Source organism: Umbelopsis ramanniana, assembly GCF_025399195.1.
Source record: "Umbelopsis ramanniana AG unplaced genomic scaffold K450scaffold_18, whole genome shotgun sequence".
Lineage (NCBI taxonomy): Eukaryota > Fungi > Mucoromycota > Umbelopsidomycetes > Umbelopsidales > Umbelopsidaceae > Umbelopsis > Umbelopsis ramanniana.
The window spans coordinates 169,001-181,465 of record NW_026252104.1 but is presented as its reverse complement, the minus strand read 5'-3'; the positions used below and the strand labels follow the sequence as shown (position 1 = coordinate 181,465).

The following is a 12,465-nucleotide window of genomic DNA, read 5'->3' as shown; positions in this document are numbered from 1 at the left end:
TGCGTTTCTGGGAGACCAAATTTTTCGCCAACCGTTCCTTCATTTATTCAAAACATGCTGGCATCCATTTTGTCCAAGATCTCACCATTAGCTTCCAGGGCTATCAGCACGCAACCTGCGTCGTTGATGGTGTCTCGAGAAATCTCCACTAAAGCCAATAAGACCTCCAAGTTGAAGGCCAAGCTTAAGGTTAGCACCATCACCTGCACAGCCGCATATTCACTGTCTGGACGACGTAATTAAACTTTTGTCATTCCCAATCTCATCATTACAGGCTAGACAAAAGAAAAGACGTGCTCAAGCCGCCTCTAAATAATTTGCTTCAATGGGTACTTCATTCCCTCTAGTTACATATATCTCGTCACAGCGATTTCTGAAAGAACAATTTGTACAGTAAATACCAGAAGTCGAAATCAAAACTTTTAGACAACAATAAAAAATTAGATGTTGCTATAATAGAAGAATTGCTGAAGGTTGAAGGCATAGCTTGGCTAGATGAAGGGTTCGACCTGCTCAATTGCAGAGGTTGATATCAGTCTTTGGTTGTTATTGAGATCAATAGAAATCAGCATCTCATATAATCTTCCGTGCCTTTTAGTGTATAGCACACTGTAACAACTTCTTTTGGTGTGAATTATATGGGCATAAATACACCATTGGCTATTCAAAATATTGGCGCATTACGGCCAACTTAGACCTTAATGTCGCCATATGGTCACATATTGTCAGCATTAGCTGGAGCTACCGAAAGATACACACTTGACAACAAGATACACACTGGACAAAGAGTTTTTGTTTATTACTTTCGAAATGCCGTATGCTAAAAGGGAACCCCTTCGTCAATATACCACAAAGACAAGCCAAAGCGCAATGATTGGATGAGGTTTAGAAGTCGCCCATATCATCATCTTCATCAAGATCACCTTCGGCAATCTCCTGTGCCAACTCACGCTCCCTCTCAAGAGCCTCTTGAACATTGTCAAGCTCTTTGCGATGAGCATTAAGAGGGAAACGCATAGCCTTGATAGATTCGTTGTGGAGGTTCAAACAGAAGGTGATACGTTGGTTGAATGCGCTTTGTGGCTCATTGGTGGAATAAACATCAGCAGATTCCTATGTAGAGAAACCAAAGTCAGCGTGTCTTCCGTCAACGCAATGATGCTCCTTCACACCGGTTTAAACAAACCAAACTTACCTTGCTTCGCATATAGCCACCATCGTGGTCTAGTACAGCATCAATGACACCGTCCTTTATAGATTTTGCGACAATAAATTCAGCATCCTCTTCGCCATCCAAATGCAGTTTGATGCAAATATCTCTCAGTGATATCCTAGAGTATGACAAACTGATCATACGAATACCAGTCTTGATGACATTATGTCGCAATCGCAGAATTAACGTGTATGTCTTGTCGCGCTTGAAGTTGGCTCCATACTTGGCCAGGCCTTCTTGGAACTGATTCAAGTCACCAATTCTGACAGCTTGCGTTATATGAAGATAAGGTACCAAGGCTTTGCGAAGGACAGGTTGACGGAAAATCGATCTCTCGGGGATTTCTCCCATCAACAGCTGCACAATGATAAAGAACTTGTATGCCTAGAAAGGAGAAAAGCAAACATTTAGATAAAACCCTTATCGCTTCCTTGAACACGACGGCAACGTACAGTTTGCTGGAATCCTGCGGTGGCAGTGTTCTGTGGTGCCTTACGAATTGCTTGTAGCAGTTGTGTGTGTGCTTCAGTATAATCTAATTGCAACGCTCGAATACGACCAAGATAGTAAGCGTAACGTGCGGCTTGGTTGTTACTGGCATTTTCGGGGAATGTACTCTTGGAGACAAGTTTATCGGCCTGCTCGTAGAGGTTGTAGTGGAAATAGTTGCGGAGTAGAAGGTTGAGTAAGGTTGCCTGTGTATCGTCATCTCTTCTCAAAGTAGCCGTTCGCTGCGCAGCCAAAAGTACTCTGCAAACGGGAGTGTCAGTTACAACACCAAAAAAAAAAAAAAAAATTGGTCGTATATCAATTACACGTCTATACATACGGTCGAATCTCAGCAAGTCTATCAGTCAATTCGTGGAAACGCACGTAGTAGAAATAAACCTTGGCGGTAAGCTGATCCAACGTTCTACGGTTTAACTTTTCAACCTGATCTACTGATGTGTTTGCTAACTCTGTTCCCTGTTGTCGTTAAAGCAAATCCTTTGGTCAGCCACAACGCAAGCCTACCCAGGTTGCACAATTTCCCAATTTCACCACATACTTGTTCAAACTTTGAGTTGTCCAACAGGTAAATCATCACCAAGAGATTGAGGTATATTTCTATTTCCGGTAGATGAGCCTCCTTCTTTGTATCGTCTGCACTCGTGTCTTTCATTGAGACATCAGGTTGTTCTCCAAGGTAGCTCAAGAGATTGGCTTTACGAGGATCTTTATCACAAGTCGTAAGTATGAAACGATGGTATTAGCAGTTACACGACGAAAAAATCGATGCTCACCTTCGCCAAAGTAGTCATTTATGACTTGAGCAAGGATATGAGGTGTTAAGCGTTTTCGAATGGAGGTTGTGGTTCTCAGAACTCGCGTCGTAAATCTAGACTCGATGGTTTCTACAGCTCGTTCCAAAAAATTGAAGTTATTCTTGATATCTGTGGGTTAAAAGGTCTCGTCAATGAACTTGATTCGCTGCTGATCGCTTGCAATACAAGAAGGTGCTTCAGGCACATACCAGCAATAGCGATAGCGATGGATTCTTGCTTCAATCTCTCTTCTCTAGCTTCTTCGCTTTCTTCAATTTCCATAGCAACAACGTTTTCTGATTTCTCTGCTTCCTTCGACATTTTGTTAAAAGACGGTGGTGGATTCCGAGTCAAAGCGTGAAATATCGAAGCTGCTTTAAAGCTGGCTGGGATGACGAAGGCCGAGGCGTGACGTAACGCGAATTTCGTTGGTGTTGGAATCCAGCAACTTGCGGACTGCCTTTTTTTTTGATTGCTCAAAAAATACAACTGCAACTTCGTGACAGGAAACCAATATCCTGTATATGAATATATTCCCTGTAGACGACGACAATCTCAATGTCGACGTCCTCGATGGTATAGCAGACTCAACTTTTTTCTTTCCTCTGGTCTTTTTCTCATAACGCTTTAGTGTTTTTGCCGTTTGACAGCCGCAAGCACAAGCTTCTTCCGGGATGCGCTGCACCTCGACCACTACATGCTGCTGTCAAGCCAAATTCTCCACAAGACAGTGTAATGGAAAGGACACAAAGCAATTCATCCCGTAACTTGTATTGTACCGCATGCAAAAAAAAGTTCAGTAATGAAGCGACCTGGAATGCACATTTGAAAAGTGCAAAACATATTCAGAGTGAGAAGGCGTCGGCAAAAAGTACAACTGTAAACCTCGGTGCAAGCCAAAAGGCCAGTAAGTAGGAGACAATCGCTTCATGAACGAATCAAGCAGTTTTGTTCATATAAGACTTACTTCTTTGTTCTGCAGAAGCAAGCGGACAATCAAATCCGGCAGTCGCTCAAGTCAGCATGAAATTAAAGCAAGCGATGAGCATTGCAGCAAGCAAGCCGTCCAGAGCGGTGGGAGCTCTGTGGACATTAGCACAAGGTAGGGGTGACATCATAAAACTTCTTTTTGTACGGAGGGGCTTATGTATCTAACCAAATTCACAGAGTTTTACAAGCTCAAAAGACCTAGAGAGTCGGCACAAGTATTGAATGATCTTATTGAATTGTTAGAGACACTACAAAGCCAGCCGACAAAAGCTCCTGATGCAGATACCCTGACATCTGCGCAAGTATCTGGAACCTTATACCTTAGCAGATTGGCATTGTCTCGATTATATTTAATCTATTGGGATGACCAATCTTTGGAGCTTGCGCGAAAGCTGTTTGTGAAGGCTTTGCATGGGAAATGGAAAATTGATGAACAGCAACTGAATGATGTTGCAACTGTGAGTACATGCATGCCTTATCGTAGTGGGCAGCAGATTAGCCTCATGCAGCTTCGGGCTTTGGAGCTAACCCCATATCTTAAAACTACTTCAGAATTGCTCTAGCATATCAATTCCGAAATTATTGAATGCTGCGGAAGACTTGATACGAATTTATATTGAAAAGGTTTTATGCAAACCGATAAAAGCGAAATCAGATGTAAACCAGATGCTCCCGGTTATTCTGAGTGAAGGTGAAATGCTATTTTCGCTGGCAGGGACTAAAACCAGGAACCCGCGCGAAATTTCAAAAGATGCGAGACCCCAACAAATAGCTGTGGCTATGTGCGCCATGGCGATAGTGATCCACCAACACACAAAAAATGATGAAGGTGAACTCATCGGCTATCAAAACCTTAGTAAAGTAAGTCTTTGTGTAATAGTGTGGCGGTTTGCACAGTACGCAGCATGGCTGATGTCGAGTGTCCAGCTATATCTAAATTTAGGAGCTCAAGGTTCAGCGGCAGAAGCATTGATGGAGCGCTCCTTGACAGCAGCAGCGGCTCGAAAATGCGACTCTCACGAACTGCCTTCGTCAATGGTTGATGCCATGATAGCTCTGATAATTTGCTTGGAAATTGGTAAGTTCTGGCTTTGCAAGTAGAGCCTTGCTACTTTTGATGTGACTGCATAAATTTACTGAACGCGCACTAGACGATATTGTCCGTGCCCAGGAAATTACTAGGCGTGCAGCATGGGACGCTACTTTGGAAGATGTCAAGGTCAGTAGTATAAAAGGATTTCCAATAGCATATGAACACATAAATTTACCATTTCCAACATGCATAGGTGCTTCTGTCTCTAGCTGACGCCGTTATTGAATCCAATCATTTGTACATAAGACAAGTCATATATTACCAGATAGCGCACGTGCGCTTATTACTGCGCAAACACGACTCAGAGGTGGGACTATTACTGTTCTCGATAGAAGGTTCGCAGCGGATGCTCATATGGAATAGAATTGAAGAAGTGATCAGCCAATTTATGTAATAAGTACAAAGACCATTCAATAATAAATATAGTTGGGCTACTCAGCGCTATTTCCAGTGTAATGGGGATGAGGCTCAGAATAGTTTCGATCAAGTGACACCAGCCCGCCGCAGAGAATTTGTAGAGTGTTCCCCATATTGCGAACTTGGACCACATAAAGGAGCGACTGTCCTCATCCGATCCTTTTCCGTCTTGCTCTTATTCGCATTACAACAAATCGAAACAATTTCTTGGGCACCTGCTATCACGTCATATCAAAATGGACGTCATGACTGCCAGTAGTTCAACTTCCCTTGGAAAAGGCGGACCTTTGCTGCCACGACCAGAACCAAAAGAAATACCCTACATGATTGATATACTCAAGGAGATGTGGAAAGTCAATTGTGAAAAGGATTACAGTGACTGGATGATATCGCTGCACCGGCATAATAAATTGAACACCGTAAGCTTGGCTCAACAGGTTTATTTTTTTATCGTTCAATGCCCACATTTAACCAAAGTCAACTGCCCCTTTTTCTTGTACAATACACCTCGACTTACAACATCAAAGGCTTTATCGGAAATCATCTTGCTCACTTGGATGCATGACATCAATGAAAGTAACGACTGGCATGTAAGCACCGTTTTACTGCTGTTTGAGAACCAGTGCTGAATGTTTATCTAACTGGTACCGAATAAGACGACGGTTACGTGCAATATTTGCTTGGATGTCGTACGTTTAGAGCACCCAGAAAGACGAGTGCGAGAGGACGAGGAAAGTTCTGAAATTGGATATTTCGTACCATCTTGCCCACACGCATTTTGCTCTGCGTGTCTGGCACAATACTTAGAAGTCAAGATGAAAGAGCCGGTCATGACGTTTCCTGTGAAATGTCCTCAGTATGACTGCAATAATGTTATTCCCGACGACTTGGCTGAAAAGGTACTTGATATTGAGTCGATGACAATGTGGTGGGATAAGCACACCGAAGCTGGTATGAGCAACAAGATATACTGTCCACACCCAGACTGTGCCGTTCCTTTGGAAAACGATATGATCGAAGTAGGCTGCAATACTATGGCAGAATGTCCAGTGTGCAATCGCGCCTTTTGCAGCCATTGTAAGACCATGTGGCACCCAGGTAAAAAATTTTAAGTTTGTTTGTCTGTTCAAGTGGCGAAAACATTTGTTGATATTATCTGGTTAGGTATAGCTTGCAAAGAAAATATGGCATGGACAGCCGAACAGAAGGACCTGTTTGCACTTCTGAACACAGCTGATAATCTGCTATGGAGCTGCTGCCCAAAGTGTAAAAGTATCATCGAAAAAAATGTAAGTGGGGGATTTGATCAGATAAAAAAAGGGTGCGAAATTCGTATTCATCATTCATTATAACAAGGTTGCAATCATATGACATGCGTTTGTAGAGCAGAATTGTAAGTAGTGCCGATATTGGTGAATTCTTGACGGTTTGGTTATTTTTCCCGGTTTCCTCTAGGATCTAATCATTTGCATTTTAAAGCTGCTATCGATGTGGCAACCCCTGGACGCATGAAAACTATACTGGGTAAATATAGAGCGCGAGCCATAATTTTGCTACAGAACATCGTTCTCATTTTTATATTTCTAGATGCATAGCAAAGTGTCAATCTTGGTCAAACGCAAAACTCGCGGAGGAACGAAAGAAAAATATGCCAGCATTACCAGGTTTGGAGTCCGTGGCTAAAAGTAAAATAAAGGACGGCAAGGCTAATGCTCTTCGTCGCTCAAAGACAATCACTCGCGAGATAGAGGCAAATCGAGCTAGAAATGTAGTGGGTGGTAGGATAAGAGGTAAGCTCTTGCTAAATGACAGATCACTACAGCGACAAAAAGTAACCAAGTGTTGCGTTGCTATAGAAATGTTTCGCCGTTAAGCAATTACCATATTGAGACAAGTTGCGCCGTTAATTCAATGATATCAAAGTCAAAATGCATGTGTTCGGATGATTCCTCTTCCTTCTCCTCCTCGCTTCCCCCCCTTTCCTTTTTTTTCCGCATCGCTTTACTCAAAATCCCCAGTTCACTGCTTTTTCTTCTTTCTCTTTCAAACTCGTTTTCGTTTTCTCCCTTTTCTTCCTCTACACTGTATTCATTTTCACCAAAAACCAGGCAAACCTATTCGTAAATACCATTTAAGTAATTAGAGCCCTCAATACATCATAGCATTTTACTATCATACATGCCAACCGAAGCTCTATCGTTTCGTCCTTCAACACATTCGCCAAATTTGAATATACCCTCCAAAGACTCTTTACCTTCAATGGAATATTATAACAGCGGCATAGACCGTCCGCGCCAAGCAGTATCCATGGAACACGGCGAAAATGAATGGAACCGACCATACAAGACAGAAGGATCCATTTCATACCATTCCCCTCAATACCCGTCTCCATCTGAGCCGCAGTTCCTTGGTAGATCAACTCTTATTCTTCCTCCCCCATCATCTTTGATGCCGACATTCAATTATCGGCCTACCATGATGACAACCGGGCACCAGTATAGTGGATATAATGTATTTGTTGATCAATCGGACGTAAAGTCTTCCAAAAGGAAACGCAATTCATCACCACCAGTTAACGTGTCTACCTCGGGGTGCCACTATGAAGTACTGAACATGGCTAAACGAAAAAGGTCCAAACGGGATGCGACAGCTGCTGAGACGTTGGCATCCTTCAGTAGACTTTCCACAAATACTGCCCCATACTATAGCGCCGAGGGGGCAGGATGTGGCGATAAGTACAAGCACAACAGGGGTCGAAACAAGGGGGATTCGGGCTGCCATGACAGCCAAAGTCTCGTATTCGAGGTTAGTTTGATCGATCTTTACACACATTTTTTTTTTTTTCGCGTTGATGTCATCCCACCCAACAACTTACCCCTTTTCCACGTAAAAAATATTCAAAATCTTTTATTTGTAACTCAGGCGGCTAGAATCCTTTGTGGCTTATCGACTCGAAGATGATAAAGCAGATATGACCTGCTGTTTGCAGTTGCGTCGACCGCATCTCACATACAGCAAGCAGTGAGGCAGTTATATAAGGAAATTGAGTAAAGAAAATGAAGTTTCGTAGCTCACGCCTCTGGTTTCAGGCGTCACCCATCTCACATTTAAACAACTTCATTTTTGTCCAAATAAAATGCCACCTTAAAACATTTCAGCGTACGCACTTTTTATGCGCTTTTGAAAAGAACAACCGAGGTTCTAAGATAATAATGCTAATGATACTGATCTCTGCTATTGGTATTTTTCCAATGCATAGTATTCCCATGAAAGCTTCTTTCATTCCATATACTAGGCCATATTGGCTGTTTGTACTTTTTTCTTTCCTATACTGTTGTACCAACCTATGCAGACGTGCTATAACATGCTTGTAAGCAAGCAACAGTAAAGCCAAATGATGTATGCGGATAATGCGAACGTACTAAAAAGAGCAAGCGGATGTGGAGATTCCACATACCATAAAAAAGTGTGTCTTCTTGTCCAGAACGTAGCGCCGTTCCTCGACTCATTCGCGATGATATATTATCGCTTTCTGGCTAGAAAAAGAAGGATGGTAAGTTCCCACAGATAACATGAACTGACGGCTGTTATCCTATTCCGCTCAATACGATAGTCCAAGGTAACCTTATCATAAACTTGTTAATCAAGGATCGGCCACTTTAGATCCATTATCTATGCATAAAGTTCTTCATTATTCCACAGACTTTTCACAAGCACAATGCATCTGTATATATTAAGTAGATAGGGGCTGATTCATCCGCGTTGTCGCACCATTTCTTGCTAGCCAAGTAGTGTACACAAATCAAACCTGGTAATTTTCTATTGAGAAAATCAGCCAATCATGAAATACCTTGGCCAAGGTCATGCCATATTCATATCGTTAGCACCTAGTTCCCCGTCTCCCATTCCCATTTTGATCTATTATAATAACAATCCTGCACCATACGCTGGCTTGGTGTGGGTAAAGGTTGTTCACACCTTTTTATTTATAAAGAGGTGGACGGTATAGTTCACTTTTAGGTTTTATTTTCACAATAACCCCCATTTAAACAAGGTAACCAAGCAAACCGAACATAATATTCACACCTTCTATTCTTTATTCATCATAATTGCTTTTCAAAGTAGCTATGTCGGATTCTATCGTCAACAATTGTACCCAGAGTGCCGAGAGTCAGCCTTCATCACAGAGTGATGCAGCTTTCTCCATCATGTTCGTGTCCGTCTGTATGTCTTGTTTCGTATGGCAAACTATACACCTTGGATTGCTCCTTCGTCATTCTTTCAAACCTATCTATATCCTAATGTTTATTCAAGCCTTTGGAGGATGTATCTGCGCCTTTGTAACGCTACTGACTAGCTTGGTACCTATGAGCTGTGACTTTGTAAGTGAAAACTTGTCATGCTATGTACATACGATCACAGGGCCGAAAGATATCAGACTAAATTTGCTTTATTCCTTTTTTTTTTTTTTAAAAAAAAATAAGCGCTTGAATTTCTCAATCATCACAGTCAATCTAGGTGACATTGCTATCCAATCGGTCTTACTATGGAAAGCATACATTTGTTATGATCGATCCCGAAGGCTGCTCATAGCCGGGTCTGTGCCATTATTCGGAATTCTCATTTTCATCGTCCTCAACTGCACAGTTGGTCGATCTTCCACATATTTTACAGCTGGTGTATGCACAACCTTCTATCGCAAGTATCATTGAAAGCATTGTCTACTACTACTGAAGCAATTTAGCAGCGACTCATGTTTTACTTTTTCGGCTGTAGCAACTTGGATTGTTGCGTTTAAAGCCGCATTGGACTTCTCTTCTAATCTCTTCCTATCTCTATGCTTTCTGCGAGTGATCTACAGACACTACCAAATCTTAGGAAGTAGTCTGCAAAAGGCCCTGCTCAAGGATGGAGTCATTTACTGGTATGTCACGTTTTTTACCATATACAGTAACAGCCAATAGAAGGGCTAGCAAGCCATCCAAATTATTTAATTTAGCAAGCCGATAGCATTGGCGCAATCTTATCCAACCTCATATGTGGGGTGCTTCTCATTGTCAAGGTTCTAGGAGGCCTAACCCCGATTTTGTATACGCTTGATTGTACGTTGGTAGTTCATATTATTGGTCAACGGCAATTTTGAAACATGTAATTTTTAATCTAATTATGGAACACAGGGAGTCTTGCGTCATATCTCATCATCAAGCAGCTGAAAGGTGGGAGAAATAGTCAACCGGAATTGACGGCTGGTATGGCAACCATCCATCTACCACCCTACCAGCGAAGCCCGGGGCCGTCACGACTTCCACTTGGATGTACAATTAGTACATGTGAAGACCATAAATTCCCAAGTACCGACGTGGAGCAAGGTCACAGAGCGGTATGGGATATTTAAACATCCGTGCAATTGGGTAAACTCAAGGCCAAGGCTTTAAATTACTGCGACGCTTTGGGTTTTAAAGTTATGACTGAAGGGCTATCCAATAAAAATTTCTCAGACTGCTGAATCATCGGTAAATGGCTGAGTGGGGGCGGTCGGGCAAGGAGCAAAAAGGGATAACGCAAAGATTTTGAGGATCCGTAACCCCGCGCTCTTGACTACTCGAAAAAAACCAGTTTGACAGCATCGTTCATGGTAAACAGAGGTTCATCTTGTGAATGGAGTTTCTTTGCGTTACAGTGAAATTGGGTCACAACAGCAAAGTAAGAGCACATGCATGTTATTAAGCCAAAGGATAAACGGGAGGACTATAATATTTTGATTCTGAGAGAGAATGTGCATGGGTTGGATCTTTATCAGATGGTAGTATAACTGTACTATAAAAACATCCGGAGGTTCAAAAAGTCGGGATAATCAGATGGAATTATTATCCCCATGCCCATCTGTCCAACAACGGAAACACCGGTTCCTCTCTTACAAAAAAAAGTTTTTTCATACTTTTTTTCTCTCTCTTGTTCCTTGCCTACTTCACTCTACTTTCTTTGAGTTCCCAACTTTCACAACATGGAGGAAGAATACGATTACGAATCTCTTGGTCAAAGCTCCACTATGGCACAAAACGCAACGGCAGGCGCCTTGGCAGGTATTGCGGAGCACTGCCTCATGTATCCCGTTGACAGTATCAAGGTAAAAATCTTATTGGAACGGATGTTGGGCAACGCAGCGCATTTTGCTGATAGTAGTTATAGACAAGAAAGCAGGTTCTTCGACCAGCCGTAGTGATGGCCAATGGTGCAGTTGCACAAGTAGCGTCACGTTCAGCAGCACACTTGGCAGCCAACAAAGGCTCACTTTGGCGAGGTGTAAACTCGGTAGTTATGGGAGCAGGACCAGCTCATGCTCTTCATTTTGCTACTTATGAAGTGTGCAAGGAAGCGTTCAGTGCCAACGATGGTCGCCACCACTTTTTGGCGCCTGCTGCCGCTGGTGCGTGTGCTACCTTGGCACACGATGTGATGATGAATCCTTTTGATGGTAAGAAAAGCTCGTTTCCACCATTTTTGCGGCGTGTAGATGAACTGACTCCCTTATCGCATTTTTTCAGTTATCAAACAGCGTATGCAGCTGCGTGAAACATCCTATCGCACTGTTGGTGAATGTGCTCGCCGGGTGTATGCAACCGAAGGTGTTACGGCATTCTACATCTCATTACCCACAACCCTGGTCATGTCTATACCTTTCCAGTCCATCCAATTTGCCACCTATGAATATTTCCGAAGCGCGTTCAACCCATCCGGTGTATACGATCCCAAAACTCATATGGTTGCTGGTGGACTTGCCGGAGCGATTGCTTCATCCATTACATGTCCACTTGACGTGGTCAAAACTTTACTTCAAACTCGAGGTCAGTCCGTTGATCCACGCATCCGAAACGCAGCTGGTCTCTGGGATGCTGCCGCTATCATTCATGAACGTCATGGCTACCGAGGCTTCTTTAGAGGATTTAAGCCTCGTGTGCTCACTCACATGCCAAGTGCCGCTATTAGCTGGAGCGTTTACGAGTACTTCAAGTGGTTTCTTTGGAAAAAGGACAACCAGCAACGACAACTCATGAGCCTGTAATCACTCACATCACTTTTCCCAACGCGCATACAAACCCACATTTCGTGATCTCAAGCATCACTAGATACCTGTAGGCTTTAACTCGGCCTATCATTTTTTTTTTTCTCAGACAAAAATTTCCCATTTACATTTTTCGCTTACACTATCCAACCAATCGAAATCACCTTTGACAAGATGAAGAGGACTGTTCTGGCGCCGATCCATGATCATCTCTCTCCGACTACGACCTACTCCCCCCCCCCTCCGCTCTCCGCTTCCCACCAATGACATACAATTAGTAGGGAACATCAAGGGCAAAGAAAAACAGAGTTGGAACAAAAAACTCAAGCAACAAACCCCATGGTTCCTTTTGTGTACAGTATCTTAAAAACGCCAAAAAATTCCC

General features: G+C 42.7%; 6 protein-coding genes across 6 annotated transcripts; 5 read left to right on the top strand and 1 right to left on the bottom strand.

Moving 5' to 3' along the window:
* Positions 1-759: 759 nt before the first annotated feature.
* K450DRAFT_235117 (uncharacterized protein) lies at positions 760-2,867 on the bottom strand. Its single transcript, XM_051588035.1, has 7 exons — positions 2,743-2,867; positions 2,497-2,638; positions 2,262-2,428; positions 2,043-2,179; positions 1,666-1,963; positions 1,196-1,597; positions 760-1,113 (listed from the first exon to the last, which is right to left on the bottom strand). Exons 1-7 carry the CDS (start codon positions 2,836-2,838, stop codon positions 886-888), a joined length of 1,470 nt encoding a protein of 489 aa, XP_051445902.1. The 5' UTR covers positions 2,839-2,867; the 3' UTR covers positions 760-885.
* Positions 2,868-3,042: 175 nt separating this feature from the next.
* Positions 3,043-4,836, top strand: K450DRAFT_235110 (uncharacterized protein). Its single transcript, XM_051588034.1, has 8 exons — positions 3,043-3,093; positions 3,168-3,424; positions 3,503-3,619; positions 3,685-3,965; positions 4,060-4,368; positions 4,435-4,585; positions 4,679-4,726; positions 4,794-4,836. The coding sequence occupies exons 2-7, from the start codon at positions 3,253-3,255 to the stop codon at positions 4,687-4,689; spliced, it is 1,041 nt and encodes a 346-aa protein (XP_051445901.1). The 5' UTR covers positions 3,043-3,093; positions 3,168-3,252; the 3' UTR covers positions 4,690-4,726; positions 4,794-4,836.
* Positions 4,837-5,331: 495 nt separating this feature from the next.
* On the top strand, positions 5,332-6,770 carry K450DRAFT_235107 (uncharacterized protein). The gene is made up of 8 exons (XM_051588033.1): positions 5,332-5,436; positions 5,545-5,607; positions 5,674-6,115; positions 6,182-6,306; positions 6,374-6,410; positions 6,497-6,541; positions 6,605-6,681; positions 6,747-6,770. The coding sequence occupies exons 1-5, from the start codon at positions 5,341-5,343 to the stop codon at positions 6,386-6,388; spliced, it is 741 nt and encodes a 246-aa protein (XP_051445900.1). The 5' UTR covers positions 5,332-5,340; the 3' UTR covers positions 6,389-6,410; positions 6,497-6,541; positions 6,605-6,681; positions 6,747-6,770.
* On the top strand, positions 6,151-7,043 carry K450DRAFT_235106 (uncharacterized protein). Its single transcript, XM_051588032.1, has 5 exons — positions 6,151-6,306; positions 6,374-6,410; positions 6,497-6,541; positions 6,605-6,807; positions 6,874-7,043. The coding sequence occupies exons 2-5, from the start codon at positions 6,385-6,387 to the stop codon at positions 6,888-6,890; spliced, it is 291 nt and encodes a 96-aa protein (XP_051445899.1). The 5' UTR covers positions 6,151-6,306; positions 6,374-6,384; the 3' UTR covers positions 6,891-7,043.
* On the top strand, positions 6,694-8,194 carry K450DRAFT_235105 (uncharacterized protein). Its single transcript, XM_051588031.1, has 4 exons — positions 6,694-6,807; positions 6,874-7,152; positions 7,263-7,822; positions 7,940-8,194. The coding sequence occupies exons 2-4, from the start codon at positions 6,960-6,962 to the stop codon at positions 7,976-7,978; spliced, it is 792 nt and encodes a 263-aa protein (XP_051445898.1). The 5' UTR covers positions 6,694-6,807; positions 6,874-6,959; the 3' UTR covers positions 7,979-8,194.
* Positions 8,195-11,021: 2,827 nt separating this feature from the next.
* K450DRAFT_172997 (uncharacterized protein) lies at positions 11,022-12,080 on the top strand (the record flags this gene model as incomplete). Its single annotated transcript, XM_051584168.1, has 3 exons — positions 11,022-11,144; positions 11,207-11,492; positions 11,563-12,080. The coding sequence occupies 3 exons, from the start codon at positions 11,022-11,024 to the stop codon at positions 12,078-12,080; spliced, it is 927 nt and encodes a 308-aa protein (XP_051445897.1).
* Between the last annotated feature and the right edge of the window lie 385 nt (positions 12,081-12,465).